At 50.5% G+C, this 27,996-nt stretch overlaps 1 protein-coding gene across 6 annotated transcripts in view; it reads left to right on the plus strand.

Annotated features, from left to right (window-relative positions):
* The first annotated feature begins 5,383 nt into the window (after positions 1 to 5,383).
* PAIP2B (poly(A) binding protein interacting protein 2B) overlaps positions 5,384 to 27,996 on the plus strand; it is a 30,951-nt gene continuing 8,338 nt past the window's right edge. For 2 of the 6 annotated variants that reach the window (XR_015729041.1, XM_034426108.3), the window contains exons 1-2: positions 5,676 to 5,787; positions 26,427 to 26,590. Coding sequence is in view for 1 of the 6 variants with exons in the window: in XM_034426108.3 (XP_034281999.1) it covers positions 26,438 to 26,590 (153 nt within the window). In the remaining 5 variants the exon portion in view is untranslated. Of the gene's footprint in view, positions 5,564 to 5,674; positions 5,792 to 14,558; positions 15,963 to 26,426; positions 26,591 to 27,996 lie in introns of those variants that run through there. The other 4 variants (XR_015729044.1, XR_015729043.1, XR_015729042.1 and 1 more) reach the window with 4 other exon arrangements.

Genomic DNA, 27,996 nt, shown 5'->3' on the forward strand with positions numbered 1-27,996 from the left:
CCCTCGGCCAAGAGTCCCTGGAGTCGGGCATGACTGGACAGGGAAAACCTTCACCTTTCAAGGAGTCTCCTCGGACCTTATGACCAAATCCCTGCAGTTATTTAGTGAATATCACGTGGCTGTTAAGCAAATCCGGCTGCGCACCAAGCCACGCCCACAGAACCGGTAGGGAAAAAAATTGGATTTCACCCCTGATCCCACCCACAGCAAGGCAGACACCCACTTTCATCCAGAACACCTGGGGCTGGGTGGGAGCCCAGCACCTTGGCAGCATCATAAACCAGAATAACAAGAGTTGGAAGGGATCTCGGAGGTCTTCTAGTCCAACCCCCAGCCACTGTGGTGGCCCTACGGACATGCCATGCCTGTTTGGGCCCTTGGAAGGTCATGCAATGGGCCTCCCGGGCATTCCTCTCCTGACCCACCTGGAGGGGCGTGAGTGGAGGAGTCTTGAACCCAGGGCCAGCAGGTGCTTAGCCAAATGGAAAAGGAGCAAGAAAACCAGTTGCGTAACAGCGCGATGGGTGGCGCATCAATTTTTTAAAAATGAAAATAAAATAGGGTAAAATAAAATAGTCTGCTGAGCCTGGATAGCTCAGCAGACTAATGCATTGTAATTTAACTCCAGCTGCCTGCAATTACTGCAGGTTTGAATCTCGCCAGGCTCAAGGTTGACTCAGCCTTCCATCCTTTCTAAGGTAGGTAAATTGAGGACCCAGTTTGTGGGGGCAATAAGCTGACTTTGTATAAATATACAAAAGGATGAAGGCTATTGCTGAGCACATTGTAAGCCGCCCTGAGTCTCCGGAGAAGGGCGGCATATAAATCAAATTAAAAAAATAAAAAATAAAATAATAAAATAAAATAAATAAAATAAAATAAATAAAGAGAGGTGCCCCGTCCTGCAGGGCAGAGCCTCACAGCCACTTACCTCTTGAGAGGCTTGGGGGGGTCTGCTGAGCCCTTGCCCCCTTGCATCTTCCCATAGTAAGGCCGGTGGGCATCCAGGCAGATGATCTCTGGCTGCTGGGGTGGGGTGGGGTGGGGGAAGGGCAGTCACGGGAGTCCCCTCCAAGCCGTCCTGTCCATGGGGGGGGGTAGAGAATGGCAAAAGCGAGGGGCTAGATGTAAGACCGAGACCCCCTTGCTAAGCTGCAGGGATGTCGGGGAAGGGCCTCGTTCCCAAAGGACGGAGGACTCCCTGACCTTCGTCCTCCCATCAGGATCAAAGTTTTGAACCCCCACGGCTTCCTCCAGCCTCCCTCCCTCCCTCCCCGGCCTGGTGGTTCTCTTGGGGACTTGAGTGACAGCCGAGGAGGCGACAGGAAAATGACACCTCGGTCACCACCCCCGTCATGGGACTCGCTGCCCCCCCCCCGGCATCTCCTTGGCAAGGTGCCAAGGCCCAGCGGCCAGTCGCTCACGTCCAGCTGGTAGCTCAGAGGCAGGGATGGGGTCAGGCCAGATGAAGACACCTGGTTCGGGGTCAGGTCTGCTTTCAGAGCTGATTCAGACCACCAGGTGGCGCCCTTGTTCTGCTGCTCCAACCCAGAGCCTAGTCCTTGTCTTATGACCAGAATTGAGCTCCAAATTTCTGTTGCTAAGGGAAACCATGGGACGACCTTTCTTGCCACTGTTGTTGAGTGAATTCCTGCACGGCTGTTAAGTGAATCTGGCTTCCCCCGTTGACTTTGCTCGTCAGAAGGTCTCTGAAAGGGATCACGTGAACCCCGGGATACAGCGGCCGTCATAAATGTGAGTCTGTAGTTTGATCTTGTGACTTGGAGGATGCCGCAACAGTCGTAAGCGTGAAAAATGGTCCTAAGTCACTTTTTCCAGGGGCGTGGTAACTCTGAACAGCCACTAAATGAACTGTTGTAAGTTGGGGACTGCCTGTCCTTGCAGAAAGTTCAGAGAAATCCCGCAAGCAGCCAAGACCGATTTTTTTCCTATTTGGGGGACGTCTCCAAGGTGGGACCGGTGCCAAAGCAGGTCAGCCTTGACTTTTTTGACCTCCGCTTCATGCCAGCTCCGGATTTGGAGCTTTGCAGGATTTGGTCTCCGGGGAAAACGTGGTTTTGACGTGGTTCGGTTACCTGGTTGGTTCCCAAAGTCCTATTTTTACTTCTTTTATTCCAAATACAATCAAACTTTATTCAATCATAGAGCAGCTCATCTCTACAGATAAGTCCTCGATTTACAACAGTTCATTTAGTGACCAAAGTTACATCAGTGCTGAAAAATGAGACTTACGACCCTTTCTCACACTTACGACCGTTGCAGCATCCTCGTGGTCACGTGATCAAAATTCAGACGTTTGGCAATTGATTCATATTTATGACAGGGGCAGTATCCCGGGGTCAACCTTCTGACAAGCAAAGTCCATGGAGAAGCCACTTAAGGACCGTGTTACTAAATTAACAATGGCAGTGGTTCACTTAGCAACAGTGGCAAGAAAGGTCCTAATATGGGACAATATTCAATGAATGTTTCACTTAGCAACATAAATGTTGGGCTCAATTGGGGTTTTAAGTCAAGGACTAACTATAGGATGCATTCTGGGTCTAACAGAGAGACGAAGTTACAAAATAGTCCTTGACTTACGTCCATTCACTTAGCGGTTGTTTGAAGTTACAAGAGCACTGCAAAAACTGACTTATGACTGATCCTCATGCTTACGACCATTGCAGAATTCCCCCCCCCATGGTCACATGACCAAAATTTTGGCCCTTGGCAACCATGGGGTATCTATGATGGTTGCAACATCCTGGAGGGCCAGCTGGTTGGCCATTTGCGACCTCTGACACACGAAGACAAGGGGGGAACCCGATTCACTTAGCGACTGCATGATTCACTTAACAACTGTTAACGAAAAGATGTGATAAAATCAGACACGACTCAGTTAGCACCTCAGGAACAGAAATTGTGGCCCCAACCTTTGGTCATAACTCGAGGACTATGTACAGTGAAACCTTCCATCTGTCATAAGATGCTGATCTCGTGTTCTTTCAGTACACAACAACACAAGATGTGTGATACTGCCACATAGCAGCCACAACTTGTTCCAGTGCTAAGCAAGACGGTAGCTAAGTGTTTTGATCCATTTTATGACCTTGCTTGCCAGTTAAGTGAATAACTGCCATTGTTAAGTGAGTTATACGGTTATTAAGTGAATTGGGCTTCCCCCATTATCTCTGCTTATTGGAAGTTCGCAAAAGGGGATCACATGACTCCAGGACAGTGCAACCGTCATAAATATGAGTCAGTTGCCAAGCATCTGAATTTTGATCACATGATCAACGCTTCAACGGTCATAAGTGTGAAAAACAGTCCCAAGTCCCTTTTTTTCAGTGCTGTTGTAACTTTGAACAGTCACTAAACAAACTGCTATAACTCAAGGACAGCTGTCAAGTGAGTTTTGCTCCATTCTAGGACCTTGCCTGCCACAATTTTTAAGTGAATCACTCCAGTTGTTAAGTGAATCTGGCTTTCCCCTGGACTTTGCTTGTCAGGGAGGTCGCAAAAGGGGATCACATGACCCCCCCAGGACACTGCAACTGTCATAAATACAAGTCAGTTGCCAAGCGTCCGAGGTTTAATGATGTGCCTGTCCATGGGGATTCAACGGCCGTTAAGGGTCATAATTGTTTACAGTGTGCCTTTGTAACTTTGGTCATTAAACGAACGGTTGTAAGTCGAGGACCACCTGTAACATATGCAGAATCCTAGGGTAGGGCTGGAAAGGGACCTGGTGGGTCATCTAGCCCAACCCCTTCAGCCTCCTTCCTCTGAGACTGGACTCTCTACAAGCCAGGCTGCGAAAGCTGCACTTGCAGCCAGGCGCCACCAGGGGTCGCCAGTCTCCGCTTCTCAGCCGCCCCCTTCCCTCTCGCGCCCGCCCCGCCCCTGCTGCATTCACACGACCAAAAGACACCAGATGCGTGTCCCTATTTCTGCACCGACCCGGGTTCCCCCTTACATTCACACGGAAACTAACCGAGGGGAAACGTAGAGCCCGAGCCAGGGCTCGAGGGCTGCCCACCCCCCACAACAACAGGCGTTCGCCTAACTCTCTACGCATGCGCCATGGGGTGGTCGGCAGCCGATCGCGCATGCGCGAAAGTTATTTTCTTTTTCGGGACGGAATCTGCGTTAGACAGCACCGCGCGGTTTTCACCACCACCCCCGTTTTCCACAAAGGCGCATGCGCAGAGCCTGGAAACTGATTGGAAAAGACGGGGAACCTAGGGAGATATCGGCGGCCAATGGCGGGCGTTCTTGGGCGCCGATTGCGTGTATGCCTCCGCCCCTGCCGAATTTTTTTTTACGCATGCGCTAAGGAAAAACAACAACACCCGCATGATTTTTACCAGCAGATGTCAGCAGAGAGCACTGGCAATCAATGCTGCCTGGTGGCCCGTTTTATGACTCGGCTGCAGCAAGTTTAACACCTGGCTTTTTTTTTTTTTTGCAACTACAAACTACAGATAGTCCCCAATTTACGACCACCAAAATTTATGTTGATAAGTGAGACATTCGTTAAGTGAGTTTTGCCCCAAGCAGGAGGCTGGACTAGAAGACCTCCAAGGTCTATTCATTTGTTAAGTGAATCCCTGCAGATGTTAAATTAGTCAAATGGTTGTTAAGCAAATCTGGTTTCCCCGTTGATTTTGCTCATCGTAAAAGGGGATCACGTGACACCCCCCCCAGGGACATAGCAACCATCAGAAATGTGAGTCAATGGCCAAGACTCCACATAAAAATCACGTGACCAAGGGGATGCTTCAACGGTCGTTAAGTGTGAAAAACGGTCCTAAGTCACATTTTTCAGTGCTGTTGCAACTTTGAATGGTCACTAAATGAACTATTGTAAATCGAGGACTACCTGTATTCAATTTTAATTGTAAGTTGCTTTTCAGAATGAGATGGGGGGGTTAATTATTATATTATTATATATTATATATTATAAATGATAGATTTTTTAAAAAGTATCAATTTTGTCGGCTGCTCCATTGTAAACCTTTCCACTCTCCAAGCCCATTTTCCGGGATTTGTTTGCACTGTAATTCTTCCTGGCTGGGTTTCCTCGTGGTCTCCCATCCAACAGCAAAGGCTGGAGCTGCAGCGACGCTTGCAAGGGGGAAACTGCTGCCCAAGCCACGTGTCGGCGCTGCGGTCAGGCCAAGCTATTTTTCGGGGGGGGGGACATCGATAAAGCCTTTCGACCAAGACAAAGAGCCGAGCTGCGACGGGACCGCGTTTTCCCCCCCATCGCGGTCTTGGTTTAGTCCCTTCTCGGATTGGCGGAGGTCTTTGTGGCTTCATCCAATCATCGCCCGTCTAGGCAGCAGAGGCGGGGTCCGCCGAAGGCCAATGGCTCGTCATCGCAGGGCTGCCACGTGGGAGACGCAGCTGCTTTGAAGACGGAGAGGGGCGAGGGCAGAGCCTCCGCCAATCAGCGCTCGGAAAGAGGGGGCCCCCACCTACGTCACGGGCGGCCCAGGCACGCGGAGCCCCCCCCTCGAGCGAGGAAAGGCGTCGGACGGGTCTGCGGGCCAATGAGGTGAGGGCGTCCCGACGGCGGGCCTCGTCGACGAGCGGCCAATGGGCGGCGCGCTGTCAGGGGCGGCGAGGCGCGAGCCAATGGGCAGGGCGGGGAGGGGCGTGGCGCGGCGGGGAGGGGCGTGGCCGGGGCTGAGGGAGCGCGAGCGGGCGAGTCGGGCTGAGGCGGCCCAGCGGGCGGGCGGGCATCGCGCAGCGGCGGAGGCCCCGCGGGGCCCACGGTAGGTAGGTAGCTGGCAACGCGGACGCGGCGGGGAAGCGCAGCCGGGCCCGACATGGGGACCGGCAGCTGCGGGAGGGCAGAGGGACCCCGGAGACCCCCCCCTTAAAGCCAGGCCAACCGCGCTCCCCGGGCCCGCTGCCTCGCACCAGGAGGGCCTCCGCCTCTCGGCCCCTTTAAGGTGGGTGGACTCGACCAGAAGCCCCAGCCCAGCCTGCTTTAAGGTGGGTGGACTACAGTTCCCAGAAGCCCCAGCCCAGCCTGCTTTAAGGTGGGTGGACTACAGTTCCCAGAAGCCCCAGCCCAGCCTGTTTTAAGGTGGGTGGACTACAGTTCCCAGAAGCCCCAGCCCAGCCTGCTTTAAGGTGGGTGGACTACAGTTCCCAGAAGCCCCAGCCCAGCCTGCTTTAAGGTGGGTGGACTACAGTTCCCAGAAACCCCAGCCCAGCCTGTTTTAAGGTGGGTGGACTACAGTTCCCAGAAGCCCCAGCCCAGCCTGCTTTAAGGTGGGTGGACTACAGTTCCCAGAAACCCCAGCCCAGCCTGCTTTAAGGTGGGTGGACTACAGCACCCAGAATCCCCAGCCTAGCCTGCTTTAAAGTGGGTGGACTACAGCACCCAGAAGCCCCAGCCTAGCCTGCTTTAAGGTGGGTGGACTACAGCACCCAGAAACCCCAGCCCAGCCTGCTTTAAAGTGGGTGGACTACAGCACCCAGAAGCCCCAGCCTAGCCTGATTTAAGGTGGGTGGACTACAGCACCCAGAATCCCCCATCTAACTGTACTTTAAGATGGGGGGCTTAAAACCCTAGAAAACTCCCAGAATCCCCTGCCTGGCCTGGTTCAAGATTGGGGTCTTCATGCCCTAGAATTCCCTAGCCAGATGCTTTGAGATGGGTGGACTCCAACTCCCAGACTCCACCACCCAGTCTGTTTTAAGAGGGCTGTACTCCCAACTCCTAGAACCTCCCATTCCCAGCCAGGCTGCTTTAAGATGGGGGGCCTTCAAATCCCAGAATCCCCTTTATGGTGGGTGCACTCCATCTCCCAGAATGCCCCACTCACCTTGCTTGAAGAAGGATGGGCCACAAGTCCCAGAATTCCCCAGCCAATAAATACGTTTTAGGATAGGTGGAGTAGAATTCCCTAGCCAGCTGGGTGTGGGATTCTGGGAATCGGAGTCCACCCACCTTTAAACCATGCTGGCTGGGGAATTCTGGGAGTCGGCTCATTGAAAAGACCCTGAGGTTGAGAAATGTGGTGTATTTGCCAACCTTCCTTTCCCCATTGCAAAGCTGGAAAACAGAGCCTCTCCTCTCCTCCGAATCTCCTTCCTGTGGACAGTGGTAGATTTACCTTTTAATTTTTAAACTCTAAATTAACTCCATTTATTTATTGGATTTGTCTCTTGTGTTGCTTGACCCAATGAAGGCTGTTAGGGGGAATGTAAGAAATATTGAGCAGACTCGTCTCCAACCTTTGCCTGTATTGTTTTTGGTTGGATTTGGGGGAATTAAAAAAAATGGATATAGCAAACATGTATATTCTGGTTTCGGGTAACTTTAGTTAATGGACAACGGACTTGTATTTTTTTGTGCTGAATGTTGTGATGTAGTAGAGCAGTCCCTGAAGCGGGTCTGGCGTGAGTTGACTTTGACCTATCTTGGTTAAAAGGCTGGCTGGGCTGTTCTGTAGCATTCGGGGCAATGGCGAAATTTTGTGGGGCGCTCCTGAATGGAGTTCCTGTCTGGCTTGTACCTGAAGCCAAGAGGTTGGGCCTCTTTTGCCAAGACTGGTTCTACAAGCCAGGTGTTCTGGTGGCTTCCGAAGGATGAGGATTCAATTATGGAGGTTGGGAATGGCAACCTCCCTCATCCTCAGCTGTTCTTTGAGGGAAGAATGCCATAGAATGAGAGCAAACCCCACTCTAGCACTGATGGTGTTACATAGTTAGGTCAAGAAATGTCTGCAAGAAAACAACCAGCTCAGAGAGCACCAAGGACCCCACAGCCCCCCCCCCTCCCCTTTAGGCATGTTTCTGTGAGGTGCCTTCTGGTAGGTAAATATAACCAAACACCTTTCAAAAAGCATCCATGGTTTTAGACAGCTGGGAAATAACAAAACATTTGCATTCTGTCAATGGACTAGTCAGACTTTCCACGCAGAAAGAGCTGTTCTTCACTAAACAAAAGGACAGGCAGCTTCAGCCAAAGAAAACCATTAAAGCAACATTCTTACTGTGTAAACCAGTATTATACCTTTTCCACTTCACAAATCCCACTCCCTCCCAGCACTGGTGATGTTACCTAGTTGGGTAATGAAACGTCTGCAAGAAAACCACCAAGCTCAGAGAGCACTGGGGGACCCAACAATGTTACCCGTGATTCGCTTGTGCATCCCACAGGAAACGGGGGAACCGCCTGCTAGATCCCACAAGGGGAGAAAGCTCCATCCGGAGGAGGAATGGAGGTGGAGTGGCTGGTGCTCCTTTGGGTGCCTCTTTGGGAGGGGGCCCTCGACTCCAATTAGGGGTGGGAGCTTAAGGCCCTCTGAATGCCTGCCAAACCAGAAAAACTTGTATTTTGTTGAGCTTGCACAGGAGAGGCCCCTGAGGAAAAGTGAGTGCGTCGGACAGGTTTGCAAAGCGAGGCAGCCTGGGAGCGCCAGCCATTCCTGGCCTTATCCAGGGGAGGAGGGGGGGGTGGAAAGGTGTGGAAAAAATAGCGACTTCTGGCTTTTGAAGGGCGAAGAAAAACATTGCACGGAGTTTAACATTTCCCGGTGCACAATTGGGCTATTGTTTCTCAGCCTCCCTTTGACCTCTGGTGAGAGATCTTGGGCAAATGATTGTGTTGGATCCCAGATCCCTTCCATCTCGTTCGCTCCTGCTCCTATCAGGTTTGTGCAGGAGACCCTCCCGGTCGCTCCCATTTTCAAGGTTTTTTTGTTTTTTAGGGGAAACCACCAAGAGCCGTTGGGTTCCTTTTGTTCGCTTTTCTGTCAATTCAGCAAAAGCTGCTCCGTCTCTCTCGGTGAGGAGGAATGCCAGGCCAATAATCAAAAGGGATCCTGAGCCTTTTTTTGTGGGTGTAGGAAGAAAGGCCACGATGGGAGGTAAACGGCCAAAGTTACAACCACACTGAAAAATGTGACTTGTGGCTGTTTTTCACACGGCTGTTGCAGCAACCTCACCATCATGGGATCAAAATTCAGATGCTTGGCAGCTGGTTCATATTTATGACGGTCACAGTGTCCCGGAGTCTTTTTGCGACCTCCTGACAAATCCAAGGGGGGAAGCCAGATTCACTTAACAACCTGGTTACTAACTTATCGACTGCAGTGATCCACAGCTGTGGCAAGAAAGGTCATAAAACGGGGGAAGACTCATTTTTAACAAATCTCTGACTTAGCAGCAGAAATTTCGTCCTCGGTTGTGGTCGTAAGCCGAGGACTGCCTGTCGTATTGAAACAGCCCCCCGCAGGCTGATTCCCTCCATTCCTGAGCTGGGCCAGCCATGATGGCGTCCTCTGGCTATTTACTAGCAAAGCCTCAGAGTTTGACCCAGAACTTGTGACGATATGATATGACGGTTAAAAGCGGAGCCCTTTCGCCCGCCAAGAAATACCCTTGGCTGATTTACTGGGAATTGGGTTTCGGTGGAGGCCGCGTCTCGGATCCTGGTCTGAGCGGGTAATCCGGCTGCCTATCGTGGCTTGCAAGAGACCCAGCCACCATGTGTGTGGGATTGTGCTTTCATTGGCCTACGTATCGAACCTCCACAGAGCTTGCTGGTGCTGGATCCGTGTCTGAAAGCCGGGCTTGTGATTTTGCTGAATCGGTGGGGTCTCCGTGCAGCATTTAAGAAGAAAGGAGAGGAAGGTGCAGTGAGTAAGGGAGGAGGAGGCTGTTAAGAGGGGGGGGGAACCATTTCACAGAAGCCTCTAAGCCAGCCTCACCAGCCGCAGCAAGCTCTGGCCGGCCTTCCGTGTGCGTTGCGCCTCCCCTTGTCTGCCCAACGAGCAGGGAATGTGGGAGTTCATCACGGCTATTTTTACTAGCAGCCGTTCAGCCTGGCTGGGTGTCTGAACGAGCCCTTTGCCTGGAACAAGGCAGCCTCGAGACTGGCTTGAGGATTAGCTTCCTCCCAACTAACCACCGTTGAAATCAAAGGAAGGGGCTTACAGGAAACAAGCTGGAATTATTATTATTATTATTTAAAGCTGATGTTTTTAGGCAGTCTGCGGTCATACTAGAAAGAAGAGGGGGTGCGTAAAACCATTCAACCAGGGTTTGATTTAAACTAGCCCAGGTGACCAGGCAGCCTTTAAAATAAAAACCCCAATAAATAGACTTTAAGGTTGAAAAGGGAGGCACGGAGGGTGCGACCATGTAAGAAATGCCTCCAAGATGTGCAGTAAAATGGAGAGAATTAAAGTGTATTAATCTACCCGGAATAAAAGCGTCAGAGGAGCCCAACTGTCAGGCCCAACTTGGAAGAAGAGGATGGTGGGGGGGGGGGGAAGGCCGTTGTCCTGGCAGACTCCCGTGCTGAACAGGAAGCCTTTAGGGGACTTCCTGTTGGGAAAGCCTGGAGCCATTCCAGAGCCTGGGAACCTCTTCTCCGGAGTCTGGCTTTGGCGTGTCTCACTTCAAGGGGCGGCCCTACGCCGACTTTATGGAGCTTCCAGCTTGAGCTTCAGCAGCCTTGAATGGCGGAAGAAGTTGCAGCAATGGAGCCAAAAGGGGTTTCGGAGGATGGAGAGCGGAGCAGCCCTAGGAGAGGGCTCCCCGTTGCCTCCTCCCCTCTTCCTTACAACCTTTACCTTCCAGCTTTGGGCCGTAGGTAGAAGAAGCTGAATCATTTTTGCCGGTTTCGGGAAGCGTCGCGTGGGGACAGAACTTGGCTCAAAGCTTTGGGTAGCGTTGCTCGCCCTTTTCAGACGTCTCTCTCTCTCTCTCTCTCTCCCTGCCAGCTCTGCTCTTCTGCGCAACGGAGCAAGCGGGGCCGAGGGAGAGCAGGCAGGGGGGCCGTGGGCCGCACTGGCCCTTGTGGAGAGAAATACGGGCATGGGGGGGTCTCAAGATGGTCGAACAGGGTAAGGAGACACCCCCCCCCCACCGCCCGCCTGTCTTTTTAATTTTGGGTTTTGTATAATTTAAATTTTTTCCCTTGGCCTACCTGCACAGGGCCTCCCTCCAAAGTCTAACTCTGACTTAAAACGGTTCATTTAGTGACTGGTTGAAGTTAACAGTGGCACTGAAAAAAAGGGCATGATCGTTTTTCATATTTACGACCGTTGCGGCCTCCCCTGTGGTCACGTGATCAAACTTCAGACACGTGGCAACTGACTCCCAATTATGACGGTCGCAGTGCCCCAAAGGGCTCATGGGATCCCCCTTGGCGACTTACTGACCAGCAAACTCTCTGGGGAAGCCAGATACACAGACCAGCTGTGTTACTGACTTAACAACTGAAGTGATTCACTTAACGACTGTGGCAAGGCAGCTCGTAAAATGAGGCAAAACTCCTGTCTCGCTTAGCGGCAGAAATGTGGGGCTTGGTTGCGAATCGAATGTGAAGGACAGCCCTTAGGCCTGCCGGAGTCGCCTTATAGAGAAGATGGACAGCATAAATATTGAATAAAGAAAATTAAATAGATCCCAAGGATAGCATGGAACTGGCACGGCTTCCAAGGAGGCGCTTAGAGCGGCTGCCCACTCCGAGCTAGCTTTGCAAATCAGGGAGTGAGGAAGGCCCTGACAAAATACTTTCTCCTCCTCCTCCCACTCTCTGGAGAATACAGAGTTTCCTGAACTTGGCTTCCAGTTGTTTCTCTTTTTAACAAAGCGCTGGAGTTCCAGCTGTTTCCGCCCTTCTCGGACCACCCTGCTGAATCCGACCTGGCTCAAAAGCTTGGAGGGTGAGCAGGGATGCCTTTTATTCCACCTCCTTCTACCTGGGCTCCTACAGAGCACGGGTCTCCAACCTTGGCAACTTGAAGCCTGGCGGACTTCAACTCCCAGAATTCCCCAGCCAGCTTTGCGGACTTCCACTCCCAGAGTTGAAGTCCTCCAAGCTTTAAAGTTGCCAAGGTTGGAGACCCCTGCTATAGAGGTACCCCTCACACTTATGACCACAATTGAGCCCAAGATTCTTGTTAAGTGAGACAGTTGTCAAGTGAGTTTTGCCCCATTTAGCAACCCCGGTTGTTAAGTGAATCTGGCTTCCCCGTTGATTTAGCGTGTCAGAAAGTCGTGAAAGGAGATCACGTGACCTCAGGACCCAGCAACAGTCATAAAATGAATCAATTGCCAAGCGTCTGAATTTTGATCACGTGACCACGGGGATGCTGCAAAGGTCATAACTTTGAAAAAGGGTCATAAGTCACATGTTTCAGTGCCGGTGTAACTTTGAACAGTCACTAAACGAACTGTTGAGGACGACCTCCACCTAATTTTGGCCGTGTGAGCTAATTGTCCCCAAACTTTTGAAAAATGTCTTTTTTTAGTCCGGCAGCTATAAAATTAGATATTCCAACCTTGCAGGAAAAATCTGGGGGCATCCTATAGAAAGCATGCTTTATGGTAGTGGGAAGTGTGAGGCACACTGATGGTGCTATGAATGACAGTGTGAATATCTATATAGCTGTGCTGGCTGGAGAATTCTGGGAGTTGAAGTCCACAAGTCTTAAAGCTGCCAAGTTTGAAGACCTCTGATCTATATCATAAGCGGGTCAGGGTTGGAATGGAGAGCTACGTGAGGAGGGGAGTTCAAATTCAACGCAGCCAAAGCATCAAAAGCCCGTTTTGGGCTCTGCTCTTCTTTGGGTGCCAGTGTCTCCTTCTAACACAAATGGGCCACAGGCTTTATTATTCTTTGTAAAGCCCTGGCCCTTCTCAGGAACACTCATAATTATGGACATTTATTGACTTTGCGAAAGGTGCAAAGAAGAGCAACTAAGTTGATTAAGGACCTGGAGACTAAAACATATGAACAACCGTTGCAGGAATTGGGTTTGGCCAGTCTGGAGGAAAAAAAGAACCATTAGTATTCCAGAATTTGGATACAGGAATACTAATTGCATATTGGTATCCAGTATTGGATAGCAGTGTTCCAGCATTTGAGGGGCTGCCCCAAAGGAGAGGGGATCCGACTATTCTCCAAAGCACAACAGGAAGGCAGGACAACCTGGAATGAAGGAGAAACTTCCTAACAGTGAGGACAGTTAACCAGTGGAACTGCTTGCATTCAGAAATCGTGGGCGCTCCATCCCTGAAGGTTCTTAAGAAGAAACTAGACAGCCACTTAACTGAAGTAGTATAGGTCAGGGTTGGTGAACGTTATCGGCACTGAGTGCTGAAATGGAAGCGGGGGGGGCAGGCGGGGATCACCGGAAACCGGAAGAGCAGTTCCCTGGCGTGCTGAGAAGCTGAGCTTCCAGTTTCTGGCATGCAGATGCACACCAGGAAGCTGAGCTTTTGGTTTCTGATGCACATGTGCGTGCAAAGACCAGCTGGCACGCCAGAATCCGGAAGAGCAACGGGTGACGGCTGGGGTGCCTGGAGAGATGGTTCTGCATGCCACTTCCAGCACATGTGCCATAGGTTCCCCATCACTGATATAGGTTCTGCTTGAGCAGGGGGATGGACTAGAAGACCTCCAAGATCCCTTCCAGCTAATACTAATCAAGGAGAGAAGCAACCTGGAATTAAGGAGAAACTTCCTGACGATTAGAACAATTAACCAGTGGAACAGCTTGCCACCGGACGTTGTGGGTGCTCCATCACTGGAGGTTTTTATGAAGAGATTGGACAGCCATTTGTTTGGAATAGTACTAGAGGGTTTCCTGCTTGAGCAGGGGGTTGGACTAGAAGACCTCCAAGGTCCCTTCCAGCTCTATTCCGATTGACTGACGGACATGTCACATTTGCACAATGGATGTGTTGGGAAACGGGATGACGGGAAAACAGGTCAGGGGGTGGGGCTGCTCTGCCTGTCGGTTGACGGTAGTCACCCTCCCACGGCTGGCAAGTCCAGGCCAGCCTCCCCCGAACGGTGCCACATCCCTGCGGAGCTTGTTCCGTGGCTTTGCATGTCCACAAGGCACTGTTCCCCACCTGCGGAGCACGGAGCGGGATGCCTGGGTTTGGTTACCGTCAACAGCTGCTTCTCCCCTCGCCTGAACTCAGTGACTTCGGTCTCCAAGGCTGAGGAAGGCGATAGAGGCGGCAGCTGGCTCCCTTACTCCTGGCACGGCCTCACCGTTGGCACATGTCAGGCATGCCTCACGTAGTGGGCCTTTGAATTCTCCCTCTCTGTCTCACTGTTTCTCAACCTGGGCAGCTTTAGGACCGGTGGACTTCGGCTCCCAGAATTCTTAAAGGTCTTAAAGATGCCCAGGTTAAGAAACATCGCTCTGTCTTTTAAATTCACTCTAGATTTCACCCACCCCAAGTCTTGCGCTGCCTCGTTGTGGAAAGATAAGTGTCTCTGTCCAGTCAGGACTATATAGGTAGTCCTTGACATACAGCCATTCGTTTAGTGACCATTTGAAGTTGAAAAATGTGACTTAACGGCCACGGTTGCACCATCCCTAGGATCACGTGATCAAAATCCGGGTGACTCTCATTTATGACGCCTGAAGCATCCCTTTTGCGATCTTACGACGTCGGTGGGGAAGCCAGATTTCACTTAACAGCCTGTGGGACTAAAAAGGCAAAACTCAACAACGGTCTCACTTCATCGTCATCTTTTAATGACGCCATAATCCCTGGCGGGGTGGAGTCTGGGCAACTGAATGGAGCTAGCAGAGTGGTTTACTGGCCGCCTGCCCTTCCTGTCGCCAGTGAGGAATTTAGTTCAGCAGATCTCAGTGTGCCCAGAGAGAGAAATACCTGCCTCTACCTAGGATCGAATTCACAGCCCCCTGATTATGAGGCCAGAGCTCCACCTCTAGGCCACCGCACCACTCTAACAGACAGTCACACTTGCCAACAGAAATGTTGGGCTGTATTGTGGTCGTAAGCTGAGGACTGCCTGTATTTCCAGCAGGGTCACCCAAGAGCCGAAAGTCATCCCAGCTGCCCAACTCAAGCCAGCAGGCCCCTCTAGAGACCAGCAGCAACACAGGAAGAGGCTGGAGGCAAATCCTCACTTAAAGACAGCATGTCAACACTACATGAAGACGACCGTGGGAAACCACCACTGTGTTTTTCCCACGAAAGCCACATGCATAGAAAACATGCAATAATTGACAAATCTACAGCCCTGTGGTCGCTGGGAGTCGAAAACGACTTGATGGTGCCCAGTGGATCAACCGGCCCTTATTTCTCCAAGCTTTGCCTGAAAAAATAGCTCCTTTGTTTTTGGGCAGGAAACCCCCATTACGGGTAGTCCTATGACCACAATAGACCCCAGAATTTATGTTGCTAAGTGAGTTTTACGACCTTTCTTGCCACAGAATTCTGGGAGTTGTAGTCCACAGGTCGTAATTGCTGGCTGGGGAATTCTGGGCGTTGAAGTCTCGAAGTTGCCACGGTTGGACGCCCCAGCTTCAAATTTATTTATTATTTATTTATTTTATTCAATTTGTATCCCGCCCTTCTCTTAATGGACTCAGGGCGGTGCACAGCCAGAACTAAAACACATACCAATGCAAAATTTAAAATTATTAGAAGAATTACATGACTTTGGCCCAAATGTAAAACAATTCGAATTAAAACCCATTGACAATTTAAAAGCTAAAAAGCTAAAAAAGACTAAAGGTTCACTAAATGAACCGTAGATCAGCCAGAGAAAGAACAAACCCTTGAGTAGTGAAAGAGCCCATTCCTGATGGAACGCTTCCACCATCTCATTGAGAAATTGCCCTGCCTCCATTTTTCTTTTGCAAAACGGGCCTTCCCCACCGGCTTGCAAGGGCCTTGGAGGTAGGTGGGGTTTCCTCAATCATGTGTCTCAAGAGGCTGACTGCCCTCCATCCCCCACCTGCCACCTCTTCCTCAGCTGTTGCATCACAATCTTACAACCGTTGCCGCATCTTATCGGCTTTGCCTGTGGGTTACGCACGAGCCACTTCCGTTCCACTCCTTGGCCTTCCAAAGGCCTACCTGCAGACAGCTGGAAGCGCCAGTCGGCCCCCAATTGTTTCTTTCCCTTGACTGAAAGGACTGCAATGTTCGTAAGTTTTAAGAAGCTTATAATATTACCATTCTAGTATTACAGTGTTATCCTATTGACTTACTAAGTTTGTAATAATAGGAATTAATACCGGTATTAACATTAGAAACAGTGCAGAGAAGAGCAGCTGAGACGATGAAGGGCCTGGACACAAAAGCTCGTTTTTCCTGCAGGCCCATCTCGTTGCTCTTTCAGTTTGATGGTTCTCCCTTTTTTTAATCGGGTTCAAGCACCCAGAGGTGTCGGGAGTTGTGCCTTTTTAAAATCTTCATTTGTCCTAAACAAATGGAGAGCTAGATTTTCTCAGGGCAAAAATATTAATTTGTTGTCCATGCCGAGGTGGAGCCGGCTCGTATCGGCTCCAGGCCCATTTTATTCAAAAGCGTAAGGCCATTCATTTTATGCCACTCAAATTTAGTACAGGCACGCCTACATTTTGATCACTTGACCAACGGGACACTGCAAAAGTCGTCAGTGTGAAAAGTGGTCGCAAGTCATATTTTTCAGTACCGTCGTAGTTTTGAACAGTCACTAAAAGAACTGTTGTAAGTCGGGGACCACCTGTAGTTGAAAACAGATGCCAACTCCTCCTCCTTCTTGCCAGGCTCGACTAACCAGGTTCTCTTCCTGAAATGTACAGAGAGGCTCAGAGTTGTTAAGTGGAGCAGCCAGTAGCTTCTTTCAGTAAATAGAATATTGGCCTCAAGGCCCAGAAACGCAGAATGAGGAGGTGGGAAGGACCTGAGAAAGAAGCACCGGGATTCCTTCCTAGGAGACGTCAAAGAGGAGACGGCCCCTTCATGTTGGGACAAGACCACCGGTCGTCTATTGTAGTGACTTGCCTGGGGTGCGATAAAGATCCCTCAGAGAAACACGGGGGGCTCAGCAAGAGGGCCCGGGACCCCCTCAAGACCTCCAGTCAGGCGCCTGGGGAACTCTTCCAAGGCCTTCCCTCTTGCTGCTGACAGAGGTTCCATGAAGTGAAGTCTGTCTGGCTCAAAGCGCCTCCTCTGTCGCTTGGTCTGGCTTTATTGCATCAGACACCCCTGCATTTTTGGTTTTTGCTTTTTTTTTTTGGCAAAGGATGTTGGAAGAGACGGGATTTTTCCACCCAGAGGAGGAAAAAAAAAAACCCCTTGTGTAAATGAAGAGCACTTCAAGTTGTGTGTCGGTTGCGTGTGAGGCTAAGGCTGGGCCCGCCGGAAGAGAGTTTCCAAACAGCAGCGGCACTTTAAACCTTTTACGGTGATGTTCTCCAGCTTGCCTTTGAAAGTGAAACAAGGCTGGAGGGCTTGCAGGTGCCGGGGCAAAGGGAGGCTTAGGCGAGGACAACTTTCAAGGTTTAGGTTTCGACGCGTGTTAGGGACCCCTGCAGATGTGCAGTCAAGCTGAGATTCGAGCCCCGGACTCTAACATTGCACCCAGTTGCAAATAAATAAATAAATTAAAAATGCAAAGTTCTGTCTATCCCAAGGCTTGTTCCTGGTTCTGCTCCACTCGATGGAAGCTGCTCGTCTGATTTGTCTACCCAAGGTTCTCCCCCCTTGCCCCCCCCCACTTCTGTCCCCAGGGGGATTTAACATCCCCTTCTGAGCAGGACAGCTTAAAGGTGGTTCTTGTTTAATGTTAACAGGTAACAGAACAACAGAGTTGGAAGGGACCTTGGAGGTCTTCTAGTCCAACCCCCTGCTCAAGCAGGAGACTCTATGCCATCCCGGATAAATAGTTGTCCAGTCTCTTCTTAAACTCCTCCAGTGATGGAGCCCCCACAACTTCTGGTGGCAGGTCGTTCCACTTATTCTGACTCTCAGGAAATTCCTCCTTCGTTCCAGGTTTCTTCTCTCCTTGATCAGTTCCCATCTGTTGCTTCTTCTTCTCCTGCCTTCAGGGGCTTTGGAGAATAGGTGGAGCCCTCTCTTCTTTGGGGCAGCCCCTCAAATACCGGAAGACTGCTCTCACGTCACTCCCAGCCCTTCTTTTCACTAGACTGGACGTGCCCAGTCCCTGCAGCCTTTCTTCCTAGGATTAAATTTTAACCTCCAGCCCTTTAACCACATTTGTTGCTTTTTTTCTGCTCTCTTTCCAGAGCCTCTACATTATTTTTGTGTTGTGGATGTGGCATTCCAAGGGCGGCCTTCCCAAGGCTTTATAAAGTGGCTTAAAGGAGAGCTGACTAGCTCTGTGGTTTCTGGACCGCCGGATTCTGCTTCAGGGACCCACCAAGCTTGGGGACCTTGTGTGTCTGTAGACTCGGAGCCAGGCTTCTTACCACAGGGGTAAAGGGGCAACCACTGTGGTCCCTTTCCCAACTCTCAGCTTCTACCCTGGTGCCTTGGCCAGTAGACCGGACGGGCTCTTCTTACCAAGAGGTCCCAAATTAGGACTTCGCTCGGAATTAGGCAAGTCAGGCGTCGTATTTCAGCACAGCTCTTGGTGTTCATCTTAGTTCTGAGCTTGCCACACCCGTTTTCCCATCTCTCATCGTGAGCCAAGCCTCCTTCCCTCGTGCGAGAAGCCATGCAGGCCTTGTGGGGATTCCTCACACCCCACAATTCTGGCACTGTCGCCCGGGTTATGGGAGGCAGCCGAACGGGTGGAGCGGCCCCCAGAAGGGCCCTTTGGAAGAGGCAGCCTGAGGTCCCTTTTGGAAGTGACCAGCCGAGCTATTTATAAGTGCCAAAGCTGGAAACCTGATCCCAGGTCATCGTCCGTCCCCCGTCCCCCCCCCCCCCCGGGCCTCCCCTCCCCATTCTTGATTTAAAGAGCAGAGGAGGAAGACCCCGGAGTTTGGAAACAACCTGGAAGCACGGAGCACAGGGACCCCCATCTCAGGAACTGGGATAGCTGGCCCAGCTATCCCAGATTACAGGAAGTCCTCCACTTACGACAGTTCACTTAGTGACCGTTTGAAGGTACAACGGCACTGAAAAAATTGACTTAGGACCGTTTATCACACTTAATGACCATTGCTGTGTCCCCGTGGTCATGGGATCGAAACTCAGATGATTGGCCACTGACTCACATTGAAAATGGTCGCAGTGTCCCAAAATCACGCGCTCCTCTTTTTGCGACCTTCTGACAAGCACAGCCCGTAGGGAAGCCAGCCTCACTTAACAACAGTGTGTCTAACTTAAAAACAGCAGTGAACACCAGCCGTGGCAAAAGAGGTCGTAAAATGGAGCAAGAGTCACTTAAAAAATACCTCACTTAGCAACAGTAATTTTGGGCACAATTGTGGTCGTAACTCAAGGACTACCTGTATGCTCAGGCAGGCAGGACTCGGCTTATGACCACAGCTGAGCCCAAAATTTCCTTGGCTAAGCGAGACAGTTGTTAAGTGAGCTTTGCCCCATGTCGCCACCTTTCTTGCCACGGCTGTTCAGGGAATGACTCTGGCTTCCCCGTGGACTCCGCTGGTGGTCACCTGACCCCCAGGGTGCTGCCACGGTCATAAACGGGTCAGTTGCCGAGCCTCTGAATGTGGATCATGTGACCAGGGGGCTACGGCGACAGTCAGAAAGTGTGAAAACGGTCAATTCTTTGCAGCGCCGTTGTAACTTTGGTCATGAAATGGATGATTGTAAAGTTGAGGACTAGCGTACACAACCAGCCTTGTGTAGAGATAAGTGAAGTGGGGTGAGGGGTAGACTTCCCTTCTGAAGTAGCCATGGAGAACTCCAGGGCTTGTGGAGCATCTCCATCCATCCTCCAGGTTGTCCCAAAGGTGCTTTTTCCAAAAGGACAATGGACTTCCTTGGTTGTTTTCCTTGAAAAGGTTTCACTTCTCATCCAAGGAGCTTCTTCAGTTCTGGGTTAAGGTTGAACCGAAGAAGCTTCTTGGATGAAAAGCGTAACCTTTCCAAAGGGGGTGGGACACCCCCCCCCAAAAGAAAGTCCAGTTGCCTCTTGGAAAGCACCTTTGGGACATAGATAGTCTCCTCCCCATCCTTTGGCTCAGGCAGAGGACTAGTAACACGCTGGTTAACTTGCCTTTCTAGTCAGACTGTTTCGAAGGCCTTCCTCCTGTGCGTTGGAGGCAGTTATCTGCAGGCTGCTACAGATCTTTCCTTGCCAGGTTTAAATTTCTTTCACCTGGGGAGCTTCAGGGGCTGGGCGGCTTCAGTCCCCTTTCCTGTTGCTGGGAAGGGCCAGCCTGGGAATTTCCTTCCTCCCTGGGAGGCTCCCAGCTCACCTCGGAAGCAAGGGGGGCATTTTCCCCAAGGCCCAGAGCAGAGCAGGAATCCGGAGGGGGCTTTTATGGGGGTCACCTGTGAGGAGGTCGAAGGATGATTTCCTGAAGCCTTGGCCCTTGACCTATGCCAGTCCTTGCAAGTAAAGTCCTACGACCACAATCGACTCCAAAAGTTATGCTGCTAAGTGAGAAAATTGTGAAGCGAGTTTTGCTTAACGATTTTACGACTTTTCTTGCCACATTTGTTAAGTGAACCACTGCGGTTGTTAAATTAGTATCCCGGCCGGTAAATGAATCTGGTTTCCACGTCGACTTGTCTTGTCAGAAGGCCGTAAAAGGGGATCACGTGACCCAGGGACCCTGCGACCGTCATAAATATGAGCCAGCTGTTAAGCAACCCTATGTAAATCATGTGACCATGGGGAGGTTGCAACGGTCATAAGTGAAAATGCCGTTGTAATTGTGAACGGTCACTGAATGAACTGTTGTAAGTCAAGGATTACATGTATGGCATATATATCAGTGGTGAAATCTGAACCGGTTTACTACCGGTTCGCTGGCTGCACCTGCCCAGTGCACACCACACACTAATTGCAAGGTATGTGCGCGCAGTGAACGCCAAAAGGAGGCATGCGGTAAGTAGAACAGCGCGTGAGGGGGGGGAGTGATCAGCTGTGGCGCACAATTTTTGGGGGGGGGTTTTAAAAGTAAAAAAAAAAAAAGCCTCTGACGATTGCGCGGCTCAGCTGGGGATCCTCAGAGGCTTTTTTATTTTTACCTTTAAAAGCATTTTTTCTACAACCTCTTCTGCCAAAGAGGTTGTAGAAAAAATGCTTTTAAAAATTAAAAAAAAAAAGCCTCTGATGATCGTGCGGCTGAGCTGGGCATGGGGAGGGGAGGGGCAGGGATTTTTGCTACTGGTTCTCCGAACCATCCGGCGCCATCGCTACAGATCGGGCGATCCAGTCCGAACCGGGAGCATTTCACCCCTGATATATATTGTGTAGAAGTAGAAAGTTGAGGCTGTAGTGTTACCATCTTCCCCTGTGCTAAAGAGAGACGGAGGTCAGGGCTTTCCTTCTCCTCTTCCCCTCTTCCCCCTTCCTTCCCCCCGCCCTTAGTTTCCATTATTTTCATTTCCCTTGTATTCTGTCTTCTGAGTAACAGAATAACAGAGCTAGGAAGGACCTTGGAGGTCTCCTAGTCCAGCCCCCTGGGGCCCACGCAGGAGGCCCTGTGCCACCCCAGTCAAAAGGGTTGTCCAGCCTAAAATCCTCCAGGGATGAAGCCCCCGCGGCCTCTGGAGGCAAGCAGTTCCACTGGCTTGACCCCCTCAAATATTGGAACGCCCATGAACTAAAAAAAAAAAATTTCAAGCAGTCCTTGCAAGTAAAGGGACAGCCCCTCCAGCAAGTGTGAGACCGAACAGGGGCCCCCTCCCCTATTTCTGCTTCACCCCAGGACACTGCAACCAACCTTTTTCTCAGTGCCACTGTGACTTCAGCCAGTCCTTGAATAATCTGTTGTAAACAGAGCTCTACCTGTACAGAACCTTTTTGAAAGAACAGCTTAGCTTGGGGAGGGGTATTGCAGGACAGGCCTACAGCTCCCCCTCCTCCTCTCTGACAAAATAACATTGATGGGGTCTTTTGGGGGGAAGGGGGGTCTGCAATGATATGACCTTGAAAAAACGGTGCTTCCAAAAACTCAGGTGCACAGATCCTTTCTCCGGCTCTGCCTCCGTCTGCCACCCCTGAGTTTTCACATGGCCTCTGCCTCTTGCCAATGGAACGGGAAACAAGAAATAAAACGGAAATCGTTTTTTCTCCACCCCCTGCCTTCTGTACCTGCCCTGTAAATAAATAAACTTTCCTGCAGAGGCTGGGAAAACCAAGAAATTATTCCAGATGGTCGGACGCAGCTGCCATCCTGCTCTGCACAACTTTTGCAACCTTTGTGAGCTTTCAAGGCAAGGCCACTTCCTTCCACTTTCGTTCACATTTGCCTGCTAAAACAGGTGTCCGAACCTCCAAACTGTCCCAGGTGGACGAGTCCATTGGCCAAGGGCCACGGCATCCGATCCTTTCCGTTGAAAGAAGACTCTGCAACAAGTCCAAAATCCCAGGTCACCCTAAAACATACATTTATTTTTTAAATGTTTTGCGGGGGGGGGGGAGATGACACGGGTGTCTCAATTTGGTCACAGCTGGCGGCATTTTTCATCACCATAAGAACCTGCTTTGCTTGCCTTAGTGGGGCTGTTCGTTTTCGAGGTCGTACCTAGGAAATCGAGGCAACCGACCCCATGGGAAGGAGCCCTGCGGGAGAGCCACCGGGTCAGGCCAAGGCGAATGGTTAGGCTCCACTTTCTTGCAGCCCAGCAGAGAGTTTAGGAAATGGTCTGCTCTGGAGTCCAAGGCATTTTTGGAGGGCCAGGGGTCAACTTTTCTCCGTTTCTGGTCACGTTCTTTGTTCCTCCAAAGAGGGACGTCTCTGAGCCAGCAAGCCATGCCAGATTTTTCTCTCCTCGGCAGCTGTCCTCCTTTCCACCATCGGCCTCTTGCCCATGGATGGCCGCTGTCTGGAAACATGCCCCCCCCACTCCAAACACACACACAGACACGGTTGATCCTTGCCAGCTGCCAGCCTCCTGGTCTCGCCAGATGTCCTTGGGGTGGAGAGCAGAGCTGGCTGTGGCTGGGCCACACTTGCCCTCCAAAAACGGTTTTCTTAAAGCCTCCAAGGCTGTCTTTGCCGTCATGGGGCTTTTGTGACCTCTGATAACAGCCTTTGGCTGCCCCCAAGAAGGGGGGGGGTCAGCCTGTTCTGCAATGCCCCTGAAGGCAGCAGGAGAAGCAACAACAACAACGGATGGAAAGCGGTCAAGGAGAGAAGCGGCCTGGAAATAAAGAGGAATTTCCTGATGGGGGAAGCTTTTAAGAAGAGACTGGACAGCCTCTTGTCTGCAATGGTATAAGGCAGTGCTTCTCAACCTTGGTAGCTTGAAGATGGGTGGACTTCAACTCCCAGAATCCCCCAGCCAGCGTTGCTGGCTGGGGGATTCTGGGAGTTGAAGTCCACCCATCTTCAAGCTACCAAGGTTGAGAAACACAGGTATGAGGTCTCCTGCTTGGGCAAGGGGCTGGACTAGAAGACCTCCAGGGTCCCTTCCAACTCTCCTTGTTCTCTTCTTCTGCTGGTCTCTTGTTCAGCTCTGCTGCAAGGCTTCCGAAGGGGCTGGCCTCCCCCTCCCCCTCCTCCTCCTCTTCCTCCTCCTCCTCCCTCGGCCTGGCTGCAGCCCCTCCAGCTCCCTTGAGGACTTTCTCTTGCTGTCTCCAAGCCATCCCATGGCAGCCCATGCTCTCGCTCTCTGCAGCTGACGTGGTTCCCTTTCTCCTGCCAGTTCCCGCTCGGCAAGCCCTCCCCTCCCCTCCCCTCCCCTCTCCCAGGCCAGCCTGATTTATGGGCCATATGGCAGGAGAGCTCACAGCTTTTGCGGCTCAGCCCTGGCAAAAGCCTGGGAAAGCCACGGTGGGCTGCTCCAGAGAAGGCTGCAGAATCCCTCCGTGGGTGGAGCCCCATGGAGGAAGAGGCATCTGGGCTGGTCTGGCTTCCCTCTATCTATTATCTATTATTTATCTACCATCTATATGTCTGTCTATATCTCTATCTATCTATCTATCTATCTATCTTCACCTCTCTCTCTCTCCCCACCTTCTCTCTCCTTCCCCTGTCTCGTCTCATGTCAGAAATGCAAGAACTAGAAAAGGGAAAATGATTAACGTTTTAGAAATGTAAAAGGTTTGGTAAAATAAGAGAGTTATATTGTACTAACCCGGTACCGGTCCATGTTAATGGCAGAGGCATTTCCTACCAGCAGTTTCTGTGTGCAAGTCAGCCCCAGAGGGCATCTCAAAAGACGGAGAGTGGTTTGAAGCAGGGTGGATAAAAATCAATGATTTTTTTTAAAAAAAATCAGATTTTTTTGATTTAAATCGGATTTTTTTGATTTTTATCGAGTTTATTTTAATAAAAAACTTTTGGGGTAAAAATCTATCGTAAAATAGTTTTCTATTTAAGATGCATAAATAATTTAGTTTATTCAGCATGAAATGGAGCTTAGTTCTGTAACATGAGGCCGTATATTCTGCAACACTGGGACTATCGGTGAGTCAACGGTGGGTCAAAGGAGGAGCAGAGATGACAGTTACTCTTTAAAGATTATGATTTAAATCGAGTGGATTTAAATCAAGCCTTTTTACTAGTGATTTAAATCATGATTTAAATTATGATTTAAATCAACTCGATTTAAATCAAATCCACCCTGGTTTGAAGAGTGCCACGTTGGCAGTCAATCCAGGTAGTCCTCGACTTAACAACATTTCATTTAGTGACCGTTCAAAGTTACACAGCATTGAAAAAAAGGGATGGTTTTTTTACAGTTGCGAACTTTGCAGCATCCCCACCATCATGTGATCAAAATTCAGACCCTTGGCCACGGGCTCGTATTTATGACGGCCGTAGTGTCATGGAGTTCTCACGGAGTGGTGCATAGGGAAAAGTAAGGGGAGGGGGCATTGTGCGGCCTGTGCCAACAACTCGACCACCTTGCTAAGAGCCTTTACAAAAAAGGGGGGTTCTAAGCAATTTGGAGTTAATATGGACTAGAGCCTCTCTCTTTTTTTTTGGTGACTTTAAGATGCCGGGGGGGGGGGGACTTCAACTCCCAAAATCCCTCAGTCGACAACGTCAGAATTCTGGGAGTTGAAGTGGCCCAGGGATGAAAACCAATGCAGCTATTCCCCCTTCTGAGCAGACTCGGATAGACCTTCTCTGGGCCTCTTTCTTTCTTTCTTTTTCTTTCTTTCTTTCTTTCTTTCTTTCTTTCTTTCTTTCTTTCTTTCTTTCTTTCTTTCTTTCCCTCCCTCCCTCCCTCCCTCCCTCCCTCCCTCCTTCCTTCCTTCCTTCCTTCCTTCCTTCCTTCCTTCCTTCCTTCCTTCCTTCCTTCCTATATTCCAAGTCAAAAGCCACACAAGCTCAGACTTCCGGGGAAGAAACGGCGAAGTGACGCTGCTTTCTGGGAAGCCACCCTCCGTTGAGCTGTTGCGGGAAAACAGCACAAGGCCCAGCCTGGATTTAAGTGTCGCTTCCCACCTTAAAGGCCTGTCTTAAAGTGGAAAATATTGGGCTTTCCCCCCCCCCACACACCAAAATCAATCAATCTCTCTCTCTCTCATTCTGTGTGTGTGTTTGTCGTCTTTGTTGAAATCTTCACTAGAGATTCCAGGAAAAAACGTTTTTAGTCTCTTGGCTTCCTGATGTGGAATTATTCCTCCAGAGAGCCTTGGGGGGGGGGGCTGTCACTTGGGTGTCGTATTAAACTGGGATTTTGTACAGTCTGGGTTTGATGGTAAAGCTCCTCATCTGGTTGAAGGCAAAGCTATACACAGGTAGTCCTTGACTTACAACCTCAATTGAGCCCCAAACCTCTGTCATTCAGTGAGACGTGGTTAAGTGAATTTTGTCCCATTGTACGATCTTTATAGCCGCAGTTGTTAAGTGAGTGACCTGGTTGTTGGCTTCCCCAGTGACTTTGCTTCTCAGAAGGTGGCAAAAGGGGCTCCCGTGACCCCGGGACCGTCACAAATACGAGTCAGTTGCCAAGGAAGTCTGAATTTTGCTCACAGGACTGCCACGGTAGTAACTCTGAAACACGGTCATAAGACCCTTTTTTCAGTGCCGTTGTAAGTCTGAACAGTCACTAAATGAGCTGTTGCAAGTCAAGGCGTACCTGTACAGGTATATAGGTATAGTATATAGATATACAGGTAGTCCTCGACCTATAACCATTCCTTGAATGACAGTTCAAAGCACTTACCAACGATCGCAGCATCCCCATGGCTCCTATTTATGACGTTTGCCGTGTCCCCGGGGTCAGGCGATCGCCATTCAGGAACCATCAAGCCGGCTTCTGACACGTAAAGTCAATGGGGGAAGCCCGATTCACTTAACAACCGTGTTGTTAACAATGGCAAGGGATTCGCTTACCAGCTGTGTCAAAAAAAAAAAAAGGGTCCTAAAATTGAGTGTGACTCGCTTAACAACCATCTTACTTAGCAACGGAAATTCTGATCTCGATTCCGGCCGTAAGACAAGGACTATCCCTATGGGAAGCTTTTCCAGCGGCGTAGCCAGCGGATTCTCTCTTGAGTTCGGAGGGCGCCTCCTTTGTCCCGCCCGAGCTAACCTCCCCTTTCCTCTTGCCTTCCTCAGACTCTCTAAGGATGAATGGTTCCAATGTGGCCAACACAACCCCCCCGGCGGCCCCCCCGGCGAAATCCAAGGAGGACCAAGTCGTGAACGGCCACGATGAGAAGGAGAGCAACCCCTTCGCGGAATACATGTGGATGGAGAACGAGGAGGACTTCAACCGGCAGGTGATGCCACCAAGGGACCCCAAAAATCTCAGCCTCCGCTCGGTTTTGAAAAGCGTCTGGACAGAGCCAGTTGCAATAGAAACGAGCGGAGGAGATGGGGGCCATTCCGTATCACAAGCCGTAGGGTAAACTGAGTCCTGACTCTTGCTCCGTGGCCTGGTGTGCAGTCTCACAACTGTGGGCCTCTGTCACTTCTCACCAGGTGGGTAGGGTGCCCTCCGGGCAGCTTCGTGGTTAGGGAGAAGGGAGCTGCTAATCTGGATGCCCTTCCATGAGCTCAGAGTCCAGCAACACATTCCAGCTCGGAGCCTCTGCAGTGAGAATGCGAGCCAGGAAGCCTAGACTTGCAATCTGATCTTGGCTGGAACTTTCTTGGACAAACTTTCCTCCTCCCCTCCCCTGATGCTCGACTTCCCTGCCTTATGAGGCTGAGCAGAGGCAGAATAACAAGAGTTGGAAGGGACCTCGGAGGTCTTCTAGCCCAACCCCCTGCTCAAGCAGGAAACCTATCCCATTTCAGACAAATGGCTGTCCAGTTTTTCTTAAAGACTTCCAGCGTTCAAGCATTCGTAACTTCTGGAAGCAGGCCAATCCCTCGTAGATAATTCACAGGTCACTTTAGACTTCTGACAGCGGCCGACCAAACTTGGCAGCTTTAAGACTCGTGGACTTCAACTCCCAGAATTCCTCAGCCAGGGTCCAAAAACTTGGCAGCTTTAAGCCTCATGGACTTCAACTCCCAGAATTCCTCAGCCAGGGTCCAAAAACTTGGCAGCTTTAAGCCTCATGGACTTCAACTCCCAGAATTCCCCAGCCAGCACAGCTGGCTGGGGAATTCTGAGAGTTAAAATCCACGAGGCTTAAAGCTGCTAATTGTGGGGACCTCTGAATTTGAGAGGGAGGAGGAGGAGAAGAATTATCACTGGGGAATAAAAGTGAGTAATGGAATTTCTCAGAGCAGCCTCTTGTCCAGCTGCCTCCAGCCTGACCCTCTTTTTTTTTTTTTGATTTGATTTATATGCCGCCCTTCTCCGGAGACTCAGGGCGGCTTACAATGCGTTAAGCAATAGCCTTCATACTTTTGTATATTTTATACAAAGTCAGTTTATTGCCCCCACAAACTGGGTCCTCATTTCACCTACCTAAGAAAGGATGGAAGGCTGAGTCAACCTTGAGCCTGGCGAGATTCGAACTTGCGGTAATTGCAGGCAGCTGATGTTAATAACAGTGTTTTAGTCTGCTGCGCTACCAGGGCTCCTTTTGAGATGCACTGGGCCTATCTGGCCACTAACCACATAGTCCCTCAACCTCTCAATCTATTCATTTAGTAACCCGCTTTTCATGCGCTTCCAGTAGGTGACAATATTTTGAAAACAGGAGAGTGCCCCGGAGTTCTCAGAGTAGAA

The sequence above is a fragment of the Pantherophis guttatus genome, chromosome 8 (assembly GCF_059756535.1).
Source record: "Pantherophis guttatus breed Tessera chromosome 8, ASM5975653v1, whole genome shotgun sequence".
NCBI lineage: Eukaryota > Metazoa > Chordata > Lepidosauria > Squamata > Colubridae > Pantherophis > Pantherophis guttatus.